Here is a 25,309-nt window from a genome sequence, read left to right as displayed (position 1 = left end):
TAGTCCAGGCCCTTTGAGGCCCCCCTCCACCTTGGGTCTTATGAAGGTACTAATGAGGTGAATCCAGGTAAAAGTCATTATCCCTTGATTGCCCATATTAAATCTAGACCAATCACAAAGGAGAAGACGTAGATAAAGAGAAGTAGAAGAGTTAGAGAAGGATTTTGAAGCTTTATAAACTCAATATCAGCAAGATGCCCCTAATATTTTATACATTCAGTGTACAGTATAGTAGTATGCCTACTAGTCACAGTATAGCCACCTCTTACACCAGTACAACTCTAATCACGCAGTTTGTGTCTGCAGTTTTACTATGATCAAATTCTGATCCGACCTCTGCTGCTGCTAACAGTTTTTCAGTGTAAATATCTTCAGACAGGCTAGATAGGACAATGATGTGGTGCGTGTTGCCTGTAGGAATATCTGCAGATCTTAATCACTCTCGGCTCGTTTTCAATTTTAGCTTCATCGGGCCCACATGTCAGTCTCATTTATTGTAGCCGGGGCCCGGCTGTTACCTAGTTTTTAGCACGATGGATGGTACTTTTTGTTAACGCGCAGTTTTGCCTCCCTGAGTAGATCCATTTTTCATTAGACAGCCAGACTCCATCACCGTTCCAAATCTCCTGTTCTCAGTCGTTTTTGTTCTCTCGCCTCGGGGGGCCTTCCGAAAAAAAAAAAAAAAAAAGGAGCGCGTCAACACCTGCTTATTGCGACGCTTCATCATATCGTTGGCATGGCGGAGACGGTCCCGCTGCAGAACGACTTGGCTCCGCTCGCATGATCATTTAGCTTGTAAAATTACAGGCTTCGGCGCCGAGAGAGAGGGCCCGAACGCCCCTCCGCCACTGTTCTTATTGTGTCGCCCTCTGCGCTCCCTGACGTCGGCGGGCTGACAGTATAATTACCGAGGTGTGGGAAGGGATAAAAAGGGAGATGCTGCCTGCTCATTCTCCCACCTACCGAACACCCAGCTGCACCGCGGCTCGGGCCCCGGCGACTGGGCAGCAGAGCTCATTTTTCTGTCAGATTCGCTGCCTGCTCACACCCACGACACACGGAGCAGTTTGTGTGCACCTGTGTACACGTTAGGGTACGATATTTGCAGCGATATTCAATAGCTTTAAATTTGACTGTTTTCATGCCAAAACATTCGATGTATTCAGTGTTTCCTACAGGATTGTATTCTCATCAGGGTGGAAAAGCCTCAGAAACAGCATTGAGACCATCATGGCACACTAAAACTCTATTATTTTTTTCCATTTCCCTTGTTTTCATTAATAGATGTGACTATGAAGGAAGAGTCCTCAACACTGAGACTTGTGGAAAATGTGGAAAAAAAAAAAAAGGTAGTGATTGGATTTACATAAGATAACCCCCCCCCCCGCCGCCGCCTTTTTTTTCTCTCTCATCTAAGATTTCACTCCACTCCGGTCTGATCCACGCCTCAAGGTCTGAATGTTGAAGAATGAGGCTATATTCAATTTAGCTCACAGTGCCTCTTGTATATTAATCAGCGGAGACTCTCGGAGGTCAAGCTCCTCTGGCTTGAAATGTTCTCCTTCCGCACTTCTTAAAGCAAGTTTTTTTTTTTTTTAGCTGCAGTGTCTGGGGGTCTTGAGCAAAATATTAGCTTTAGCCTTGTAAATGAGATATTCTCTGGGGTATTTTTAATGAATGACTACAGTATCAGTAGGTTGAAAGTTGATCCAGATTCTGTTCAATTTCAGGAATTGGCCAGCGGCGCGTTACGAAAACTTTGAAACTGTTGGTTTAATGAATATGTAATGATGTAACTCTAGGCCTTGCATCTTACTGCGAACTGTTTTTTTTTGCAATTTTGTGAATCGAAATTGAGCCGAGATGAAAAGGTACAGTCAGAAGGGAGAAGACAGAAGATTTCAGAAGGAGGCTCATTGTTTTTATTCAAGTGTGTTATGGCTTCAGCCGGGTCGCGTAAACCCAGTGAGTCATCCACACCAAATCATGCACACACAACAAAAAAAAACAAAAACAAAAAAACAAAAAAAAACAAAAAAAAAAACATACAAATGTAAAATGGTCGTTTCACTCTGAACAACTCTTGACAGTCTCTTCTCGGTATGTTGAAAAGAGGGGACCCATACTGGACTGCTGCATGTACTGTAGAGACATGACAGGTATCAGAAGTGGTTTTGGAAACCGTGACAGACCTGCGACAGTCGCTTTCGAAACCACACGGATGCATACGAGATGGGCTAGAAATCTCCTCTAAGAAATATGGTACATGGTTTTTTTTTTTTTTTTTTGTTCATCAGACCTAAAGAAGAACCTATTGCAAAGGATACTTTCGAAATATAGAAGATACGGAACATGAACGTGAAACTCATAACCCCAACAGCCTTTCTAGAATATTGTATTACACAGAGAGTAGTGCAATTGGTGTCTCTTTGTCCCTGTCATAGGAAAACATGGCACTGTTGACAGAGGAAATGGACAGCACATGGAGGTTTTCGGCCACATACAGTATACGATGCCTGGAGGCCAAGCGCGGCGAGAATAAGAAAAGCAGAAGAAAGGAAAGAAAAAAAAAAAACACAAACGACTGCCAATAACCATCTGAATTCAAATCCAGTTCACCTATGTGTCGTTTAACATGTCGCGCTGTGTGACAGTTGTGGTTGATGGCGTGTGCGCGTGCCTATTCCTCCACGCCATCTGTGTTGCAGAGGAACGCTCAATCAGGCGGCGTCAATATGACACGTTTCGCGATGGCAAACAAATCTGCCCCCCCCCCCCCCCCGTAATGTGTGTGTTGGGTGGGTGGGTGATGTGGGGTAGGGTGGGGGTATGAAAAATGATTCGACTCGCAGCTCATGAAGAGCAAATGACTTCATTTGTTTGCTGCTTCCTTTCAGAAATCCATTATGGCTAATACATTCCGCCAAACTGTCACTCGGAAAGTTTGACTGTGAACTGAATGGAAGGCAGGTCTGTAGGTGGATGCTGCAGCGGGACGGTCTTCCATTGATATTATGAAAGCAAGCAGGCTGGCACGAGTTAAACGGGACAATGTGAAGGCTCCACCCTGTCACGAAGTGTCTGAAAATTATTCAAACATAAGCAGTTCGGCCGTTGTGTCTATGGAGAGTTCTTAACATAAATCGTAAGCGTTCATCGCAAATATGAATAAATCTGCTTTCGCTCTGGATGTGCGCTTGAATCTACAGATGGTTATAGACGGTATAGGTATAAGATCAGATATTGATTTTTCTTCTTCGTATCCCCATATGAACTTGGTTTTGCCTGGACCTTGATCTGTCTATACATAAACCACATCTGCGCTATTTTTAGCCCGGAAGCCATCAATAGCCATCAGATGGGTTCGCTCAAGCACAAACAGATCTGCAGCCACGATAAGATACATGTGCCCACTTATATAGAAACATTGAATGCTGTTTCTTCAAGGCACATATGCTAAAATGTGTAAAAATACATATGCATCTCAGCTATGAAAAGGCCTTTTTATTCCAAAGGGTGTTATGAACATATTGTACAGTATATTGAGATAAGCCAGTATAGTTCCAATAATGAAACAATGCTTTTAGCGCTTATCTCAGACTCCAAGCCTTGTTATTTTTGTCGAGACAGAATGGGATCCATGGCATTTCACCATTTGCCCGAATAGACTAGAATTCACCTTGTGTGGCATGCTCAGCTACCCAGTAAATTAATATGAGCCTTGTTTACTCAAGCCTGAAGGAGGATACTGAAAATTCGAGCTCTTTAAAGTCCCAATCCAAGAATATTTGAGCATATGAATTGTGGGTATACAGAAATATTGATTGATTTTGAAGAAGAGGCTAATAGGAAATAACCTCTTCACCGGTGCAACTCAAAAGACAGCTCCATTTTGCTCCAGTCTTTACAAACAATACATATCTTAACATACAATTACAGCTTCGAAATGCATTTAAAAATCATGGAAACTATAGTCTTCAAAGTCAGCAGTGGGCCAACTGCGGCATTAAAGGTGGTGCTATACTCGGATTCCGGATTGGGCTTTAAAACAGGCCTGTAATCATCATTAGTATCCAGAATTGCTCAAATATTTGTCGGCCCTCTGGCTCCCACAAACGAGGCCTGTAACAAACTGACTCCTGTGTCTGCCTCAGACAGCACAGGCCACAGTGAGATGATGCATCTCAATTCCCTTTCTCTGGAAAATTCCTAATATTTGGAAACGAGGACTTGACGTGTGCGTCGTTTCGTCCGGCAGATGCACTTCTGCACTTCTGGGATTTTGTTTGTTTTAGGAGCAAACCGAAAAAGGCTATTCTTTCAAACCTGAGAACAAACATTATTGTACAATTGGTATGAATGGAAAAAAAGGAAAGCAAGTAGACAAAGTTTATCCCTTTCAGAACGGCTGGACTTTGGCAAAAAAATAAACAGCTCATGTCCAAAATCATTCTTAAGACTATTCGCCATTAAGATACTCAATTCATTTTTAAAGTTATTATGATCTTTTCCCCATTCGTCATACAAAGTACATGCACTTATCAGCTCTTTCAAACATAAAAAACAAAATTCCTCTCCCTTTTCTTCTTCTCATATTTTACATCAACAGAAAGGATCGCACGGATGTTATTGAGGTTTTTTTTTGCTCATCTCTGATTCAGCTGTCCCGACACATTAACTCATACTTCAGCTCGTTTCCAAGTCGGTGTGTTTATCAGGTCGTGTTTCCCTAATGGCTCCAGAGTGCATCTAAACCTCAAGAGACTTCACTTTGTGTCTGCATGCTTTTCCATCACTGGGAACGGTTTTGTCATCGGGGCGCTGCGTGGCGGGATGCTCGCAGGTGGGGAGGGTTTACCAGCAGACTTAGCATGACTTAGCATCGGTTTCCACACGCATGCACCGCATAGGCAGAAACTGGCCCCTAATCAGCACTTTGGAGCCATTGGAGAGTCATTTAAATGCACTTTGGAGGATTTGGTAGCTGTAATCCACCCTCTGACACTGTCATGTATCATCAATCTGTGATGTTCAATGCATTCCAGGAGTTATTTTGTGATGAAGTGTTTTTTTATGAATTTTGTTCCCTCAACTTGCATCATCTACTTCTACTTCAGTTAGTGATTTCCTACGTTTCCCAGAATGCCTTTTAACAACCCCCAACTTGTTGCTTTCAATCAGAAGTGGGTGTGTGGGAATGTAAATATAGCTAGCTAGCTAGTTTGTGAACATTGGGACGTGTCTATGATTGCAGCCATGCCCCTTACATGCAGTATGTCTTGTGGCTGCATTGCATTCTGGTCTATCTCCTGCTCCTGTGGGTGGAGAAATTGGTCTCTCTGCCTCTTCTACAATGGATTTCTCCCTGTATGGTTGTTGAATGTCTCTTGGTGCAAAATGGCGGCTCTAGAAAGAAGCCCTCGCTCTTTGATTCTGAGGGACTGACACCAAAACCTGACGTTTACCGCTGATGTTTTAGAAAGCTGAATAATTTTCTCCTATCAAACTCCATTGGAGCTGCGCTGGACATACGTATCTCAATGAGACGTTGCATCATCTACTGTACATTTAACCAGTTATCCACAGGAATAAGAAAAATACATCACCAAACACCAAAATGGACCCAGGAACGTAAGATATATCACCAATAGCTGTTTTTGTGTTTTAGGGTGGATTTTTCCCCTTCAAGTCAATTTTAACTCAATGTTTCTGATGTGATCTGTGACCTTTGGAGATGAGGGAGGAAAAAAAAGTCAATAACACCAGTATGATCCTTTAAATCCAAGACAAATAAGACCTGTAGACATGTCCTTCATACAAAATTGGCTGCTTCGAAAACAGATAAAAGGATGTCACAAAAACATGGCACACTCATTAAATGACATCTAATGCACATGCTAATATTGGCAACAATATTTTGGCATGATGTTGTGTGGCGAAACCATTGAAATATTTGCCTAAGTATGATTGCTTATAGAAAACAATACCTGATGCTTTAAGTCATTTTAAATTCTCTGTCTGCAGTGAGGCAATGGAATAGTACATAATGGTAATAGTTTCTTCAAGTTAAGGTGAAACAGGCATACTCCCTTTGAAAAATAGCATCTCCCCAAAATGCCAAGTGTGCATCATTTGGTATGTAACCAAAGTTAATATATCAATTTTGTAAATCTGCGAATAGGAAGGTCTCACAGTTCATGTACTGTGTTTTTTTTTTTTAAATGGGCCAGTTTGTTGAAAAAATAGACATCCATGCTTCATGCTTTGCATCCCTTTGTGTCCACGCTTGCTGTTCTGCGCAGCGTTCTGCACCCGTTCCCATGAATACTTTTTATATTACATATCAACCCGAAAAAGGAAAAAGAAAAAAAAGTGCTGAAATAAGATTTGGTAAGGAGCAGCATTGGAGATGTTTGACCTAGTGTATAAAACATGGAAAGCTAAACGTCCCGTGTGTGTGGAGACTTAGATGGATTTCCTCCTCTTCATGAGCCGGTGATTGTCTGTGAAGCTGTGGAGGCCGGGCGACACGGAGCTGATGGGCGACGGGAAGAAGCTGTTCTTCAAGGTGCTGGGCGAGATCTCCTCGATCCTGTAGGAGACCGAGTGAAAGTACTGATTGGGGTTCAGCTGCGAGCTGAACGAGTTCTGGTGGGAGAAGGCACAGCCCATCCCGCCCATCCCGCCCGTCCCCCCCCCGCCCGGCCCCCCGGAGCTGCCGAACTCGTGCGAGTGGTAGTGCATGCAGGAGCAGACCGACTGCAGGTCGGTCACCTCCGCCCGGTACTGCTGCTGCTCGCGCCGCCGCCGGCCGCGCTGCAGCGACTCGTCCTGGATGTGGATGATCATGCTGTTGCGGTTGCCGGCCAGCGAGGCTCGCTCCTCCGCGTCCCGCCGCTCGTCCTCGCTGTTCATAGTCAGGAAGCGGAGCACCACCAGGTTCAGGAAGGCCCCGATCACCGTCAGGCCCACCAGGATATACATGAAACTAAAGGCCACGTACAGGGGCTTCCTCTGCAGGGCCCGGTTCTTCTGCAGGGCCACGAAGTCCCCGAAGCCTATCGTAGTTAATGTGATGAAGCAGTAATAGTAGGACTGGAAGAAACTCCAGTCCTCGTAGTGGGAGAAGGCGGCGGCCCCGATGCACAGGGTGCCGATGCAGGAGAAGAAGCCCACGGTCACCATGTTCTCCATGGACACGTCGGTGATGCTCATGCCGCAGCACTTCTTGATGCGCTTCAGCAGGTACTTGACGAAGGTGTTCATCCTCTCGCCCAGGCTCTGGAACATGACGAGGGTCAGGGGGATCCCCAGGACGGCGTAAAACATGCAGAAGGCCTTGCCGGCGTCCGTCCCCGGAGCCGCGTGCCCGTAGCCTGCAGAGAGAGAGAGCAGATAGGAGACGTTAGTGATGAGGAGATACCGGGTCGTACCGGGTTCCCGCCACCCCTGCTACCCCAAAAAAGCCCCGGTTCAGCTTGTGTTTACAAACATGACCAAGCAAGAAATCTCCCTAAGAGGCCACGCGCTCTCTTGCCAAAGTGGGTATTGAATAGAAGCATGCCATGGAAATGTGTCTGCTCGTTAATCTTATTTGGGCTCAAAGATTATGGCGGGAGGGGAGTCCAATTAGTCAGAAGTTTCCTCTGTGGTGGAAGTTTGGGGAAGGAAGGGAGGAGGGATTGGATGAGAAAGGAGTGATGGAGGAGCCAGTGAAGCTTTTAGCTTAATTAGACTTTATCTTTAGGCCGCAAGCTGCTGACTCACACACAAGCAGACTTTTCAAAAGCAACCTGTGGGGGCGAACAATAGGAGTCATATATGAGATTTATTTTTCAAAAGCAATATAGAAATGATTGTGTACTTAACAGTGTATTTAAATAGAAGAGCGGTATGTACAGTGATCCAGGTATACAGCGCATGAATGAAGCATATTGCTGTATACCGCTGAACAAAGAGTCCGTCTCATTGATTATCTCTCCTTTATCTCTACTGTAGGCCACTGCTGTTAACCAGCAAAGCCACAGCCAAGAAACACCCACCATAGGTTGGCATGCGTATCACCTCAACATCTCCCTTCCAAAACAGACACAGAATATTTTGGTTTTTCATTTTCATAGATTAAACCTGGGCGAGTTCTTCCAGGATCGATTGCGTGTTTTCCCGTACGGCCCTCCACCCACTCACACGCGTGTTTGGTTATGTATGTATTCCGTTTTTTTCTCTGTCAATCTGATTTGCAACCAAAACAGCTTCATGTGCATGCACAATGCGCTCTATTGACCCGAGGCGTTTATCAGCGGAATTCAAGTTTGAGGCCTCCGCGGGAAGCTGAAGGATCAACCGCAGGTCGGGAAAAAAAGCCGACTGCGGAGCTGCTGCCCGTCGGCTGTAATGAGCCGATTGAATACTTTGAACAGTGAGAAGCAATGTGCAAGAGTTCCACATACATACACAGAGACAGTGGTTTCCATCAACAATTGATGAATGAACAGAGGTGGTAGAGGTACACAAATTCCTTACTCAAGTAAAAGTGCAAAAACTCATCTAAAAATAAACTGGTAAAAGTTGAAGTTCCACTGAATAACAGATGAGGAAGAGTCTGCATCTCACTATCACTAATGTTAATTCTCTGCTCTCTTGTTGCTTCTCTCTCTGTCCCTTTCCCTCCTTTTTGCTGTTGTTTTGGTGAACAAGCAGCCAATCACATTTGGCTCTTGATCTGCTGCTTCCAGAATGGAAGCAGTCTGATGCAGAAAAAAATAAAAAATAAAAAAATAAAAAGATGATTTCCCAAGTGTTTTGAAAATGTAGTGAGTAGAAAATATAGAGTTTTCTTTTGAAATGTAGTGAGTAAAAGTAAAAACTCTTGAAAGTGAAAGAAAAAATTAGTAGTAGAGTACAGATACTTTTCTTTTCCATGGGTATTTGTTCTTGTCAGTTTTATAGTACCGGAATGTACTTTATGTACTTAATGTGCTTACTGTAATGAACTGAGTATTGCTTACAGCTATAATATAGCAAACTGACATTTTGTTTATTTGATCGGTGTCTTGTAACACACACACACACACCCACACACACACACCTAAGAAGCATGTGACGTCGAATTGAATGAATGAATTTTGACTTATTTTACATCCATTCATCTTGAAAAGTTTGACTTTAAATGCATGCATCTACAAGCCTGCTCCAAATAGAAATAAAGTTCTACATAATAGGCTAAATATCATTTCAAACTAGAAAGGTGCATTTTCTGGAGAAAATGCGTGTGATTGCTGAGAGTGCAAACTGTGGCTTGTCAGTAAAAAACACTATGCCATAACCATATCCTATGGCTGTATTTATGTCACATATTTCTGTCTGTCTCCATTTGTTGTCTCTGTCTCATCTGCTTCACTCTCTCCCTGTTCTTCAGTTGCTGTCTCACTGTCTTGGTAAAACAGGGATAGGTAACATCAGCTGACTGCATCTACATACTGGTGCTGATACTGGTCCTATGTACCAGTGGCTGTGTGTGTGTGTGTGTGTGTGCGTGCAGGTGGATGTGTACCGGTGTGTAGTGTGTGTGGCAGACTATACAAGTACTGGTACTTGCACATACTGGTACACACACTGGTACTATATATGCACCAGCAGCTGTGTGTGCATGTGTGTGTTTGTGTGTGTGTGTGTGTGTGTGTGTGTGTGCGTGTTTTTGAACATGACTGTGGATCTCTGTTCAAACTGAAAAGGCTGAAGCAAAGTATAATATGTGTATGTAATGTTAAAACTGTGAGAAATGTGGCAGTTTAAAACACTCATTCAGTAGAAAAAAAACAAAGTAAGAAAGTGACAAGTGCTAATGTTAAAAATGTACTAAAATGTAATAATACTAAGAAGTAAAAAGGTATGAAAATATGTAATAAAAAAAACATGTTGAAATGGAGAAGAGTGAATTAAGCAGAAGAGCTGCATGTGTAAGAGAGCAGCAGAGCAGCAGAAACTACTGTGAAATAGAGTGGAACACTAGTGTCGAACAAATGTTAATATCTCAAAAACTATACATTGCATCGCTTATATATTGACATTGTGAGTGAGAGCAGAAGCAGCTGAAGGGTTTGATGTATAATATGTGTATGTAATGTCAGTTTCGATTGCGATTTCTCAAAAAGTACAAAAGGTATCAAAAAGCTGAATAAGAGTAATAAAGTACTAAAAGTGGTGACCCGTTTAAAGTTTGAATTGAGTGTCTAGCTTAAAGTATGAAAGAGTAGTTAGAGTTCAAAGAGGGCATGGTTTGAACAGTCCTCCCATAGACTTGCATTGTAAAAACAGGTACTAAAAAGTTGAATAGTTCAAAAAGTATAAAAGATATAAAAAAGTTGAATACATGTAATAATGTCCTCAACAAGCTGAACAGTTTAACGTTTGAATGAAGTTTCTAGCTGAAAATATGAACGAGTAGTTAGAGTTCCAAAAGTGCTGACTTTGAACATTCTGTCCATTGACTTCCATTATTAAAAAAAAGTGGAAAAAAGTAGAATATCTTAAAAAGTAGAATAGATATCAAAAAGTTGAATACAAGCCCGCATGTCCTAAACAAGCTGAACATTTAGAAGTTTGAATGGAGTTTCTAGCTTAAAGTATGAAGGAGTAAATAGGTGCCAAAAACGTACGGAAGAAAAATAATAAAGAGTGAGAAGATTATATCTGTGATTGCTGACTCAGCAATCTTGAGTCTCATACCTTACCTCGGTAAGGTGGCCTATCCTCCCCTGGGCGCTGATACAGCTGATGCTTGGACCGCAGGCAAGAGGCTCTCTCTGGGAACCTCTTTACACGCTCCTCAATGCAGACCAGTAGCTATTGGACGCTTCATGAGCGTGTTTGGAGACTTTTTTTTTTTTTTTCTATCTAGTTAATTTCTATAGTTTGGACCAGGTAGCGTGGTGGCTAGTGAATGTGGTTCGTTGAACAGTTGTTGGTTGGTACGAATAGGCGCCGTTCGCGTCCCGCTAAAGCCAAGCTGCACCTTTGGAGCGGCTGCTCCAAAGGTGCGGTCTGGCGGTTAGCGATGGCGGTTTGTCAAAGAGGTGCCGGTTGGTACGATCAGACGCTGTTCGCCTCCCACTGAAGCTAGCCTGCCAGCCAGGAGCCTACAACCTGCCAGCAGCGGTCTGGCAGCTAGTGATGATGGCGGTTCGTTAAAGAGCCGGTGGTGGGTACCAAGAGACCCGGTTCATTGAAGAGCTGATGGTTGGTACAAAGAGACGCAAACCCGCCACTCAGTCCAAACTAGCAAAATTTACAAAAATTAAACAAAAATTAACAAAAAAAAAAAAAAAAAAAAAAAAACTAAACAAAAATTAACAAAAAAACTAAACAAAACAAAAAACCCACAAAAATTAACAAAATAAATAAATAAATAAATTAACAAAAAACAAAACCAAAAAACGCCAAAAATTTACAAAAAAACCCCCAAAACAATAATAATAATAAAAAAATAACAAAGAAAACTAAACAAAACAAAAAAAACCCAAAAATTAACAAAAAAACCCAAAACAAAACAAAACAAAAAACAAAGAGCTGGTGGTGGGTACCAAGAGACCCGGTTCATTGAAGAACAAAAGAAAAAAAAAAAAAAAACACCAAAAATTAACCAAAACAAAACAAAAAAAACAACAAAAATTTACAAAAAAAACAAAAAAACAACAACAAATAAAAACTAATAAAAGTAGCTTCACCAGCTACTTTTCCTGAATTTCCCCAAGGGCGTTAATGCTATCTTATCCTATCTTATGTTATAGGGTTGTAGCCTTGTCAAAGTCCACAGTAAGAGCTTTACCAGGGGCTCCAGGGAATGCGGTGGGTGCCGCTGCTGCTGCTGCTGCATCAGCACTTTTAAGCCGAGTGGTTTTAGTCAGTAGTGGCAACAACAACACTGCTGCTGCTGCTGCTCCTGCTGCTACTACTACAACTGCTGCAGCATTAGCATTTAAGATATCTCTCATTACATTATGACCTGTCAAAATGTTAATTTGAGATATCTTTTATTACATTATAACTAGTCAAAATGCTAATTTAAGATATCTCTCATTACATTATGACCTGTCAAAATGCTAATTTAAGATATCTTTTATTACATTATGACTAGTCAAAATGCTAATTTAAGATAACTTTTTACATTATGACTAGTCAAAATGCTAATTTGAGATATCTTTTATTACATTATGACTAGTCAAAATGCTAATTTAAGATAACTTTTTTACATTATGACTAGTCAAAATGCTAATTTGAGATATCTTTTATTACATTATGACTAGTCAAAATGCTAATTTAAGATAACGTTTATTATATTATAACTAGTCAAAATGCTAATTTAAGATATCTTTTACTACATTATGACTAGTCAAAATGCTAGAGGTATCAAACACAAGGCAGAGTCCAGTTTGGGATGAGGTTGGGATATGATTGGCATGCTTGGTGATTGATGACATATGTGGTTGCGATAGTGAATTTCCTGTATCACAAACAAACTGAATGAGATTGAAAATGAGATCCATTTTGTTTTGTAGTGCCCACATTACCACGATTTAAGAATGAGACTGTTTAATATGGTTTTCCACCTTAGAAACATAGCTAAAGTACGACCATTTATAAATCAAAAAGATGCTGAAAAACTGATTCATGCCTTTATTTCAAGCCGACTAGATTACTGTAACGCACTTTTTACTGGTCTCCCGAAAAAAACCACTGAGAGACTTCAGCTTATTCAAAACTCTGCAGCTCGGCTATTAACCAGAACCAAGAGGAGAGAGCACATTAGTCCAGTTTTAGCTGCTCTACACTGGCTTCCTGTAACATTTAGAATTGATTTTAAGGTTCTCCTCCTTATATACAAAGCCCTTAATGGGCTAGGACCAAGCTACATTGCTAACTCCCTACTTGCCTTCAAGAACACTGCGATCATCAGCTGCTGGTTTATTGGAGGTTCCCAGCAACAGCCGAAAGAAAATCGGGGATGCAGCCTATGTCAATTATGCCCCAAAGTTATGGAACACACTACCTATAGATATCAGGGAGCCAGCTTGCTAAATATTTTTAAAAGAAAGCTAAAAACTTATCACTTCACTTAGCCTTTAACTAGCTATGACTTTCCTGATACAGGCCCAAAACTTTTTTTTTTTTTTTTTGCACTTGCTTCGCACTTATGCACTGCTGCACTTCTTTTAAAATGTTGTATTTTACTTGATTTTATGCATTCTATGTACTCTATTTCTTAACTTTATTTTTCTTATTATTCAGTGGGTTTTATTTTCCATCTTATGTTATGCTCATTCTGTGTCTATTTTCATGCATGTAATTTCTTTGTTGTAAAGCACTTTGAGCTGCATTTCTTGTATGAAAGGTGCTATACAAATAAAGTTTATTATTATTATTATTATTATTATGGTAATGTGCTCAGTCGAAGTGAGATAACTAGCCAAGGAGGATGCAAATCTGTTACTAGTGGTACTAGTTTATGATGATGGTAGACATGTAAAATTCAAAGAAATGACCTCCTCAGTGGCAGAACTATGTTCCCATACCGTATTAATGCTAATTCATGCAGCAGAATACATTTCAGGAATCTTACCAAACTGCTAAAGGTGGTTCAGTTTGGGTCAAGGCAAACGTGTGTGAGACGCTGCAAACATGTAACAAGTGTTACTGTCATCTTCATTAACATCTCAGGATAGATCTGTATTCCATCCAACCATCTGTCTTCTGGCCCTCCCTGTTGCAAATTAGCAAATTAATTAATATCGATTCTTATTGCTTTAAATGATTCTCGCGGAGTAATTAGGGAATAATGAATTACACTGGCAGCTGTGGAGAAATGACGGATTTCATTTGGACAGTGGATTACCACAACTCTACTGTCTTCTATAGATGATCTGTCAGTATTAAGTTTAACACTCAAGACATTATACAAAGGAACGACTCTTTTTCTGTGTGGACTTACAGGTCATTTGAGGTTTATATGCAGCTATCGCTCTCAAAGGCCTCCTGCTAGCTGCAATCAGACTTGAGTGTATTAGGTATCGATTCGATATTCTTTCCCCCCCTCTGAATCCGGCGACTGCAGGCCGACCGCACTTGTGCACACTTGTATTTTCCATTCAACGTGGTGTCCGATTTTTGCAGACGGAGGCCTAAACAGCCATGTGATGGCGGGCGGCATGCATATCAGTGTGGCGTCCGCAGTGTGTCTCCCCGACGGATCGCGCTTACCCCAGAAGAAATTAAATCAGTTTATTAAAGTAATGGGGAAAAATGTAATGAAATCACGTCCACAGTCAGAGCTCTTGCTCTCCTCTTTCTGCTGCAGCTGTAACAAGCACCAGTTTCCCAGAGAATAAATATTGGATGATTTTAAGGGATTTTAGAGATGATGAAAAAGATTTTTATGGGAAAACCGGCCATGCTGCAGACGTTGTTAAAGTTGTATATTGGGGATTTACAGCGGATCAGTGAGGTGACTGTAGACCTACAGCACAGTAGCACTTGAATTAACTTAACTAAATAATAATCTGTGAAATTCTCATAGAAACAAGTGTCTTCCTACTCTCTATCTCTGATTCAAATAACACATTAGTGATTCAATCTATATCCAGTTCATGAAAGCTTTTACATTTGCTGTTCTAAACACCCGCTGTCTGGTACAATAGATCTTTCCGGGAAAAATCCTCTTGTTTGGAATCAAGACAAGAAGAACTGGGTAGTTAGCATGAGCAGCGATAGCCACCATGTCTGAACAGACAAAGAACAGAGCGCCACCTACAGAAACTCAAACTGCATCAACAGAAAATCCAAGGAAAAAGACGTCACAGTCCCGCCCCACACTGTTTGACTGACAGGTGATCTCTGGGAAGTGCGGTGCAGAAACACCACAGCAATTGAGCAACAAAGATGCAGACAAAATAAAAAATACACATCTCATGGATTACCCCTTTAAATTGTGCCTTTCCTCTCTGAGCCCGTCTCTTAAAGCGCCTCTTTCATGTTGTTGACGGGACGGTTGCTTTTCTGCAGCAGTGCTGGACTGTGTAATCTGTTTGTCCTGTTATAATGACTCTATTATCTGCCGTCGTCTAGGGAACAGACATATTTGCTCTGCCGAACGCAGACCTGCCATGCACAGGTGCTTTTGTGCTCGTGTGTGCACAGGTGAACGCGTGTTTGTGCACGGCGCGGTGTGTGGTGCGGCGGAAAGAAAATCATACACTTTCATGAACGATAAAAGCATGAGAGAGACTCGGCCGCTCGTTATATTACATAATTAGAAACGTGGAAACAAAAAAAGTGGGCGTTCTGATATTGGAAGTGTCTTGAAAGTCTAGTGGGTGGGAGTATGGACTAGAAAGTGAGTTATGAAAGTCAGAAATATCAGAAGCAATAGTTGAGTCATTAGTATGGTCATTTTATGCTATGGGGCAGTAAAGATCGTACTTATTTCCCCTTTAACATCACCTTTTATACACCTATATTTTCTTAAATGTATCTATAGTATGATTTTTGAGACGAATATTGTTGTCTGACGCTAAAAATTTCTTCACACGTCTTGTAGTACATCTTAATACTTCATTTTAAAATAACTTTTAACAATAGGTTTATAATAACAATGGGATTACAGAGTTATGTAATATTTTACTTTAACAGCCATCTGTAACATCTAGATTGGAATTTTAAATAGAATTGAAAATGAAAAGATCTACATTTCTGGTGTTTGTGAAAATTATCAATCATTTTAAGTTGTAATAACACAAAAAGCCATGTTCAAGTCCAGAATAAATGCAGTATCTTTCAGAAAAAAATAACCTTTGCAGATCATGCATTGAGACTTACAAGCGGAACAGCTTGTACCCGAGAACATTTAAAGTGGAACGAGGTTTTTTTCGTACCACGGCACATCTGTTGAGTCGCTCTTTAAATGTTTGAAGGAAGCAGATCTGAGTGGGAAGTGTGATAGCACATCGAGACAAAAGGCCTCTCTCTTTAAAAAATATCTTTTACTGTCATTTGGAGAAAGGGGAAAAAGTAAAAGCTGCAGCGCAAGACGTCATCATGGCACAATCTTACTTTCTTAGAACTTTGGTTACCAAAAAGAAAGAAAAATCCTACATCCACTACATTAAGATTTATATCAAAACCATGGATAGATACAGGGAAGTACAATCCCATTAATACAAAATGTCATGTCTTTTTTTTCCATATCTAAAGATTGAATGTATAATTGAATAAATGCATCACATCCCCTCTGGCTGCCCGCAGTGATAGCCAAAGAGCTCTTATGAATATACCAATATTGCTCTCATCATAAACAGCATGACTCACTTTGGCTCCGATCCAGTTCACTATTACTTGTTTTGCATGTGTCTGCCTGCACCCACAACAAGAGCCCCATGGGTCCATCTCTAAATGTGTGTGTGTGTGTGTGTGTGTGTGTGTGTGTGTGTGTGTGTGTGTGTGTGTCAGAGTGACTCATTGTTACTCAAAAATCGAATTTGGCACAGCTGGCGGCCCAAATCTGATAGTATTATATCATTCACTATAGCGTTTGAATATTTGATTTTCCCTGAGTAAAAATCAGCGTCTCTGACCTGTCCTCTCTTGGCTTGATCCTATAAGAGCAAGTTGTCATCAGAAGTCAAAAATATTAGCATCATACTGTAAATAAATAATATGATCATTACCTTTTTTTTCCCATTGGATGGAGTGCAATAATCAGTATTTGAAGGGTTTCACTCCAAAATGCTATACATATCCATATTTTGGGTGGGAATGTTACCTGTTATTCACTGCTAATTATGTAAAAACATAGATAATAACATCCTCTGAATTCTCTAATAATAATACAATATGAATATTAAATAGTGAGTTACAGTATACTTTCATGGTGGCAATCATTTTATCAGAGAAGGTAATGCATTTTTCAAACGGTGGCTATCTCACTTCCGAACAAAAGTTTTAATGTATTTTTACATCTTCCAAGTTATATAACATGTATCCTCCATTATTCATGACAACATCAAGGTGGTCCCTCATTAGCATGCGCACACAGGCTGGGCAGTTACTCGACAAGTGTTGAACAGTTGCTCAAACCAACGCCTTTTGCTCATTTGATCTGCAGGTTAATCCACCTCATATTATTTCAGCTGCCCCAGTGGCATTAATTGCTGCAGGCCATGGCATTTTAATGAAGGTCAAGAAGAGCAGGGAGCAGAGAGGTGGGAACACCTTGTTCCTCTGTCTGAGTCTCCAGCACGTCACCGACAAGAGCTTAATGTGTCTGGGAAGTGGGAAAACCATGGTTACCTACGACGGGCGGGGAACCTCTCACCATCCGTACTCTTTGAAACACTAAGTCTCTCTACAGTTCCACTTTGTTGTACCGCACTGCTTACGGTCTTTCAGCCAGTTAAGTCTTCTTAACTCTATTGTTAAGGGGAAAATGTCAAATATAAAATTATTCACTGACAAAGAGGCAATTCCCTATGCTATCAGAGACGCCTGCCAGCAGCTTAGGAAGCTCACATTTACATTTTAAGCATTTATCTAACGCTCTTATCCAGAGTGACTAACAATGAGCGCAAGATGGTGTAACATGAATCTTACAAAAAAAGCAAGATTTGGTTTAAAGTAATAATCTGTGACATTTTCATATAAATTAGTGTCTGTTTTGCTACTTTCTATTGCTGATTGCTATAACACAACAGTGATTCAACCTATATTCAGTTCATGAAAGCTTTTACTTATGCTGTTCTGAACACCTGGTGTCTGGTAGCTCTTTCCTGGGAAAAATCCTCTGCTGCACAGGAAGTGATGCGTTTTACCTTTCCGGTTTGTTTGCAATAAACAAAAGAAGAACTGGGTTAGCGTGAGCAGCGACAGCCACCATGGCTGAACAGACAAAGAACAGAGCGCCACCTACAGAAACTCAAACTGCATCAACAGAAAATCCAAGGAAAAAGACGTCACAGTACAGGACATACTGTTTGATTGATAAATGATCTTTTGGGAAATGCAGAGCAGGAACAAAAACACCAAAAAAGTGAGAGCTCAGCACCACAGATGGAGACAAACTAAAAAAAACAACCCACAAGGATCTCACAGACTGTCATTTTAAGACCACTGCTATACATAGAGAAACGATGCAGCTTCTCATATTTGTTCCTTCAACGCAGCCTTAAGCTAGTCTTCATCACTGCTTTGGTGTTCTCACAGCCATCCTGCTGGAGCTTTTTCCTGTCACATCAGAGTTATTTTTGGGAATGCAAGTCAAGCACCAGCAAAGACACTGCAAAGACAGACCCCCCCCCCCCCCCCCTCGGTTACGACAGTATGCGACGGGAGGATTAGAGAGGTTAATGTTACTCGACAAGCTGTGGTGGCTCCAGCTTGAGTTGTTGCCCTAGGTGATGCGGCCATTGATGGTTGCATGAGATAGGCCAAGATAGGGAAAGCTGAGAAGTTAAAGAGAAAGACTCGCTTGCATGTTAGGAAATGGCTCGGGGTCCCACACTGTCTTAGCAATGTAGCACAATGCGGGAAGAGGGTGCTTGAGATACTGCTATTTAACCTTAACGGAGGAATTCAAATGCTCCAGAAACACTGGATTCGATGTTAATGAAGTTGAAAGAGTCATCGGGTAAGAAGTGTAACACCTGCTCTAGCAACTGGGAGGAAATGGACATGTCAAGAGGCAATTCAGCAATCACAATCATCACTTAGATGCAGGAATATTGTCAGGCAAGTGCAACAGGGTGGTGGAGGAGAGCAAGAGGCACAGAAAAGTGACGTACAAGTGCAAAGAGGATAGAACTTAGTTGGAAAGAACTCTGGAATATGGACGCATCTAGGATTAGATTCATTACTGGACTAATCTAGCTTGTGCTGCCATCACCCCAAAAACTCCACCAATGCCTAAGTGAAAGCTGCGCGATTCCTGTGCCAGCACCACCTAGTCATATCCTCTCAGTATGTAAAGTTAGTTTTTCTCAAGGTCAATGCATAACCAAGTGCTTGAGTGCCTGGCAGCAACTGAGAGGAAATGAACAGAAATGAATTTTTTTACCCATTAAGTTTGAAAACCCTCTGCTTCAGTCTGGCTCTTGTGTGCGAAGGAGAAAGAATTCTTACCGAGAAAGCCCCAAGTTAGACCAGCTGCAGATTGGGAACTGCGAGTTAGACATAAGGCAGAAACTAACAATCCTTATACAGACAGTACAGCCTGACCTAGTACTGCGCTTCAACACTTGGTCTGTTTACTCTGCGGAGCTCGCTGTGCCATGGGAAGGCAAGGTGGATGAGGTGGATGGCACATAAAAGGAAGAGGCTTACATTCGCTGTGAGCCAGCAGCCGAGGCTGAGCAGTGAAGCCGGTAAGCCTCAGTATTCCCTGCGGATGCTGGGTGCTGCTGCTCCTCTGAAAGTTTGGGATTCTTTACATCTGAAGGTACAGGTACGAAAAAGGCCACCGATCTGGTCCAAAGTACGTAAAGCCATCTCATGGGTTTATCTATCATGATAGCATAGAAGTAGGTAGTCAAAGGAGAAGTAATACACCTTCAGCTCCTGGTATAATTGTTTTTATATACTTTAAGTATATTGTGTGTTGATACAATGCAGTTTCTGAACTGCTAAGCAGGCTGTTTCAAGCTAGCAGGGTCAACTGTCCGTCTATCCTAGGGCTTTTGGTCAATGTGGTCTCTGAACTGCTCAATGGGCAGTTTCAAGCCACAGGTGTCACCTTTTCCTTTAGCTTATAATTGCTGGTACGTTGTGGTTTCTGAACTGCTGAGCAGGCTGTTAGATAGTTACATCAGATCCTGTGTATCAGTTAAGGATTTAAGGATGTCAGCCTCATGATATCACTGCATTTTTTTAATATATGATCCAGTGCAAAGTGCACAAGCATTAAGATCCGCACTTGTCACTTCTTACAGACAGGGAGAGGCAGAACACTGTGGGGAAATTCAGAAGTGCTTAAAAGGCAGCAGACCCACAGCATCAAGGGCTAAGCCTATAGATCCCAGCTAAGCAAAGCATAGTCAACTCTTTACTGATACTTCCTCTGATGATCCTCCATAAGTTTAAACTCACAAGAGGGAGAAGCTCTTTCAGTTTTCAGTTTGAAATCATTTTGTAAGAAGTTCTATGCAGAGAGCAGATGAACTGATCATACATTGAATTCTGACTCAACTCTCCACAGCAATACTCTTTTTCCTCCAACACATACAATAACCCTAACAGCCTCTTAGTTCCTCTTCCTCCCCTTAGCTGGACTTAGCTGGTGTATACCAGATCCTTCCAGGACTGACCAATATGACCACTACATTATATTGATGCACCATTGTCACTTTTTCACTACCAATACTGATTCCAAATACTAAATTTAAGTATCAGACTGGTTCAGCTGATTTCCAACCTGAACAATACAGGCTAAGGCCTTCATGATTATATTTGATTTTTTTGAATGACTGTTTATATGTGTTCAAAGATGTAACCCACATCTGATACCAATATTAACTGACAGAAAAAAGCATGGATGCACAGAGTAACAATAACAAAAGATGTCACATCCGTTTTTGCTTTTAGTTTTGTTTTGTTTTTCGAGTTATGATATGTACCTTCAATTTTTGACTGAACTGAGGCACTTCACCACATACCAATCATGTTGTCTTTTTCACTTTCTTTCCATTGTCCCAGTGTTCTTTCCATTGTCTCCTTGTCCTCCGTGCACCCAAATTGCCTCAGATGAATGGCATAATATTTACTTACTGTCATGGCAACACTGACAGATCCCACTTTAAGTGTTCAAATAGAAGTCACATGTAGGTTGCACGCCTTGGGGTCCGAGTTTTTATCACGTAACCATCTGGTCCAGGTCAGAATTAGAAAAACGTGACTTCTTGATTAGAAAACACCAGATCTGTGTCAAATCCGAATTGGGATCATTGGACAGCAGAGACTGAAATATAATCTTTAATTCTCCATCAGAGAGATTGATCTAACATCCTTGTGTGTGTAAGCTGCTTTGTTTTGACTTCTGACTCTGACACTGCATCTGGCTCCTTGGTTATCAGAAATATCAGAAATACTCTTGATACTGATAATCGATACTGATACCTAGTAGTAACAGTGCGTCCCAGCTACAACAATGGTTTAATAATCACGTTGGTGCTGCCTACTCAGATTCACGCCCACAATTCTCCATCTATCTTTCTAACAATCTGTCTCTCTCTCTGTCTCTCTCTCTCTCTCTCTCTCTCTCTCACACACACACACACTTCCATACATAGCGGTCAGAGGCCTACCTACCGCCTGAAAATGACTGATCAACAGTGAGTCATCCAGCACCTTATCAGATTGTCATTGTAGCACGGCTCTTCAATCTTGTATTCCTCACTTTAGGCTCCCAGCACAACATCGCCTGGGAGGGATTTCGGCGATAAAATGCCACGGGGGAGATAAGTATTAGCAAAGGTGACTCATGCTTCTGCTACCCCTCAAGGGAAAAGCATAATTCCGTATTTCATTTGAGAGGATGTTTCACTAATTTTCCCCCTTTTAAATACACGCTGAGAGCCGTCTTTGAAGTCTCCCCCTTCTGAAGACTGTCTCTGTCTCTCCTCCTCGCCTGCAATCTCTGACTGTGAGCTACAGTGGCTACGGCAGCCTCGGTGACGGTGAAAACCGTGACTAGAGGAGTTTACTACGAGATGTTGAGCTGTCAGCGGCGCGCTGCAGTGATCATGTGAGTTTCACAGCGGGGGGGATCAAGCACAAAGGGCAGGTTAGACAGATTGCTGAAGTCGAAAAATGTACGGTCGTGTTTTTACGTTTGAATTAATGAATGAGGCCTATAGTAACCCTCAGGGAGTCTGACTCGCACAGTATGGGCTCTTTTACATTGACGTTTGTTTTGTTTGCTGTCCTTTCCTGCACTACATTACTACCTGTGATAATTTAAAGCTGCACTAGGCAAGATTTTTATGTAAAAATACACCTGTCTTATCAAGTCAAGAGTGACCCATTCCCTCTAATTGAGATCCCATAGATTCATCCTATTTGCCCAAATGAAATTCTGGCTGGTCGCTGATGGGAAATCTTCTCCACTCAGGAACTGATGAATCAAAGCTAAAGACCAAAAGCCAAACTGTCTCCTAAACAGCAGTGAGCAGCACTCTGTCCAGAGACAGCTGGACTCACCAATGTTAGATCTTTTAGTATCAAAGACTGTCCAGGTTTTCAAACAGTTATCCCCCACTGCCTTTTGGGACCGGCAATATGCAAAGTTGCCTAGTGCAGCTTTAAAGGACCGTGTTTTAGCCCATTTACTGTAATTCACACATACTTAACATCCCTACCGACCATTTTCCAAAGCATAACGTACTTTTTTAGATGTTTCAATGCGTTTTTCCTACCTTCCAGGCAGCCATTCGTTTCCACACATTTCAGTGCAGCACAAAAATCAACTTGCAGAGACTTTACTTTAATGCCCGCATTGACTTGAAAAGTCTACACGTCTTCTGGTGCATTCAAATGCCGGTGGGAAGCTCCAACGTCTGGGACTTCCGAGACGGCTGCCAAAAAGCGTTGCACTCACATGCTATTTGGTCGGAAAATCAAACCCAGAAGACAAACAATAAGCAAACGTGGACATTGTGAAAAGGATGATGTGAATTTGGCTTCTTACACTGGTGTTGTCCGGTTTGGTGCTTTTAGTTTACAGCAAACCCTATTATATCCTTCCACTGATTGGTGAGTGACATTTAGCAGAGGCATAGCTGACAGATTATGTGGACAGAGCAATCGAGAGGATAAGCTATTTCCAGAAACAGCCACTCAAACATTGAAGAGATCTCACCAATAAACAGTCAAGGAAAACATCGATGGACTGTCAATAATGTAAAGGCCAGTAATTAGTGCCGAGCAGGGAGGCTTATTTGTTATTAGCTGACAATTATGGGGGTGAGCCGTATGGATTTCTGTTCGCCACACCACTATCTTGGAAGAGCAGGTTTCTACACTATGGATTACACCATTTATTTTGTATCTCATTTAACTCAGCCTGTAGTCCGTTCTCTAAGCCTCACACACTCCTGCTAGCACACACACACACACACACACCATGCACATTTGAATTTACATTTAACCATTTACCATCTGCTTGTCCAGAGCTATTTAGAGCTAGAGCAGGGTACAAAATCTAATAATTATTTTGGTGGTGGTGTTGCTTTTGCTTTTGTTTGAACAAAATCAGTGTAAAGCAGAGGAGGGATGTAGGGAGGAGCACAGGTTTAGGCAGCCTCTCTTTCTAATCATGTCATTCGGACAATCTTGAATACTGACAACTAGTCTTCATTTCTGCCTCTACTTCTGTAATCAAAATGCTTTTCTACGGACACCTACTGTAAAAGGTATAATAGTCTGGCATGACTTGTTCTCTCCAGCTCTGCTCATGGAGATACAAACCTCCGTAAATACGCTTCAGGCACGATTGACTCTAGCTGTATGGGCTATCAGATGAACTAAGAGAGTGGGGGGAAACCTGGAGTGGAGTTACAGCATCCCCGCTCCACTCAGAGTTGATAACTGCCATTAATTTATAATCTCTATGCACTTCAAAATGTCGATTACACCTCTGCGGATGTACGCAGTTTAGAGAGCATTAAACTGCATACATCCTATAGTAGTTGTAGTAGCCCAATGCTGAACCTCAGCCCATCTGTGAAGATTTGGAGGATTTGGAGAACTGCAGTAACTCTGATTTACAGGACGGAAAATAATCTATACGGATGTTACAATTTGTCAGGATTTTTTTTTCATGCTATGCAGCCTTCACCTTGCCAAGCCTCTCCTGCGCTCCGCTCCCAGCAGGGCTCCCGGCCGTCCCAGGTGTCACTCTATACCCCCCCCCCCCCCCCCCGTGAAGCTTCACCTAATGAAGCCCCATCGCCCCGGCATCTGGATCTACGGCCATCGAGCGCTGCTAAGCAACAGGCCGTTTGCGCTGCGCTCACTAAAACCTGCTCCCCCCCGGAGAAGCTGACACCACTTGGCCCCGGCGTGGCCCCCGCTGCCTCTCCCCCACCTCACTTTGCGACGAGGACATATTTCGCGTTTGCGTCTCGAACTTGCGAGTGGTTCTGCGGGAAAGAGACACACTCGTCAGCACTATTCCCTGCGGGCTTATGCTTTATGTTTAAGGCTTCACTAATGGCGGGCTAGTCCCCTCTTGGCTCCTGCAGACCTGCTTGTTTGTCTTTGCGCGGCCTCCCAAGGCTGCAGACAGTCCACAGCCAAACACTCAGCAGACTGCAAAGCTGGCTGCCTCTCCTGTTGTTTCACTTCACTCCCGCTAATACAGTCCAGCTCACGTACTTCTCATTGTTCCCCATGGCAATTAATTCAGCCGCAGATCCACATTCATAACATACACGCAATGACATGAAACTAATTACGCAACATGTTTACTTAAAGCGACGTATATATATACCCTGATTAAAATGCACATACTGAACACCTGCGCTCATAATTGTGCAGCTTATTAGTCTCTAATTTTCCACCAATTTTCCAATTTTAAAAGAGCATGTTGCATATCATGTTTCGTAATGCTTCATTCAAGTGGAAGGTTAAAGCACCATATGGATTATTGCTTTTATTGCACGGTTTATCATGCATTACCCAATTAAGATACATGACCCCCCCCCCCCCACACACACACACACACACATCAATGCCATTTTACGCTGCAAACTGCAGGTGGTGCTGTGAGCATTTATGTTCCTCAGGCCATGCAGGTTTATTTGCTTTTCCTACCTATGTAATTCAAGCGTGGTTCTGCCATCACTTTGTGTTTGCTTTACACCCTGCAGGGGCACGGCGCTTAGTATCAGAGGCAACCACTCGCCTATCTGCAAACGCTAGCGGACCACACACACACACACACACACACACCGCGCACAAGCCACCAACGCCGATTTCATGCTGCTGTTCTGTGGCAATAACTCATACAGGAGACCACACACTCCCACTATTTCTACAGATGGAATAAAGTGCTTGCGATAAGACCGTGTGGGAGTGCATTACAGTGCAGAGGTACAGAGAAAAGATGATTGTGAGGGTCCAACAACAGTGGAGTCGTGTTGGTCATCTGCACTCTCTCTGCTGCTGACGAATTCCCTAAAAAAAAATGCCCTGAAGTTTGAAACTGTAATGTATTTTGCAGGTGGAATCGCATGACAGAAAAGAACAGACAGACTCCAAGCTATATAATCCA

At 42.1% G+C, this 25,309-nt stretch overlaps 1 protein-coding gene across 2 annotated transcripts in view; it reads right to left on the bottom strand.

Annotated features, from left to right (window-relative positions):
* Positions 1-6,465: 6,465 nt before the first annotated feature.
* The window catches only part of kcnk9 (potassium channel, subfamily K, member 9), a 40,575-nt gene continuing 21,731 nt past the window's right edge, over positions 6,466-25,309 (bottom strand). For both annotated transcript variants that reach the window (XM_071537473.1, XM_071537472.1), the window contains one exon: positions 6,466-7,376. In XM_071537473.1, coding sequence (XP_071393574.1) covers positions 6,466-7,376 — 911 coding nt within the window. The remainder of the gene's footprint in view (positions 7,377-25,309) is intronic.

Source organism: Centroberyx affinis, unplaced genomic scaffold (genome assembly GCF_046629955.1).
Source record: "Centroberyx affinis isolate AG114_WGS23_722 - 3 ecotype Tasmania unplaced genomic scaffold, CSIRO-AGI_Caff_v1 ptg003056l_1, whole genome shotgun sequence".
Lineage (NCBI taxonomy): Eukaryota > Metazoa > Chordata > Actinopteri > Beryciformes > Berycidae > Centroberyx > Centroberyx affinis.
Note: the sequence above shows the minus strand (reverse complement) of the source record. Positions and strands in the feature narration are given on the sequence as shown.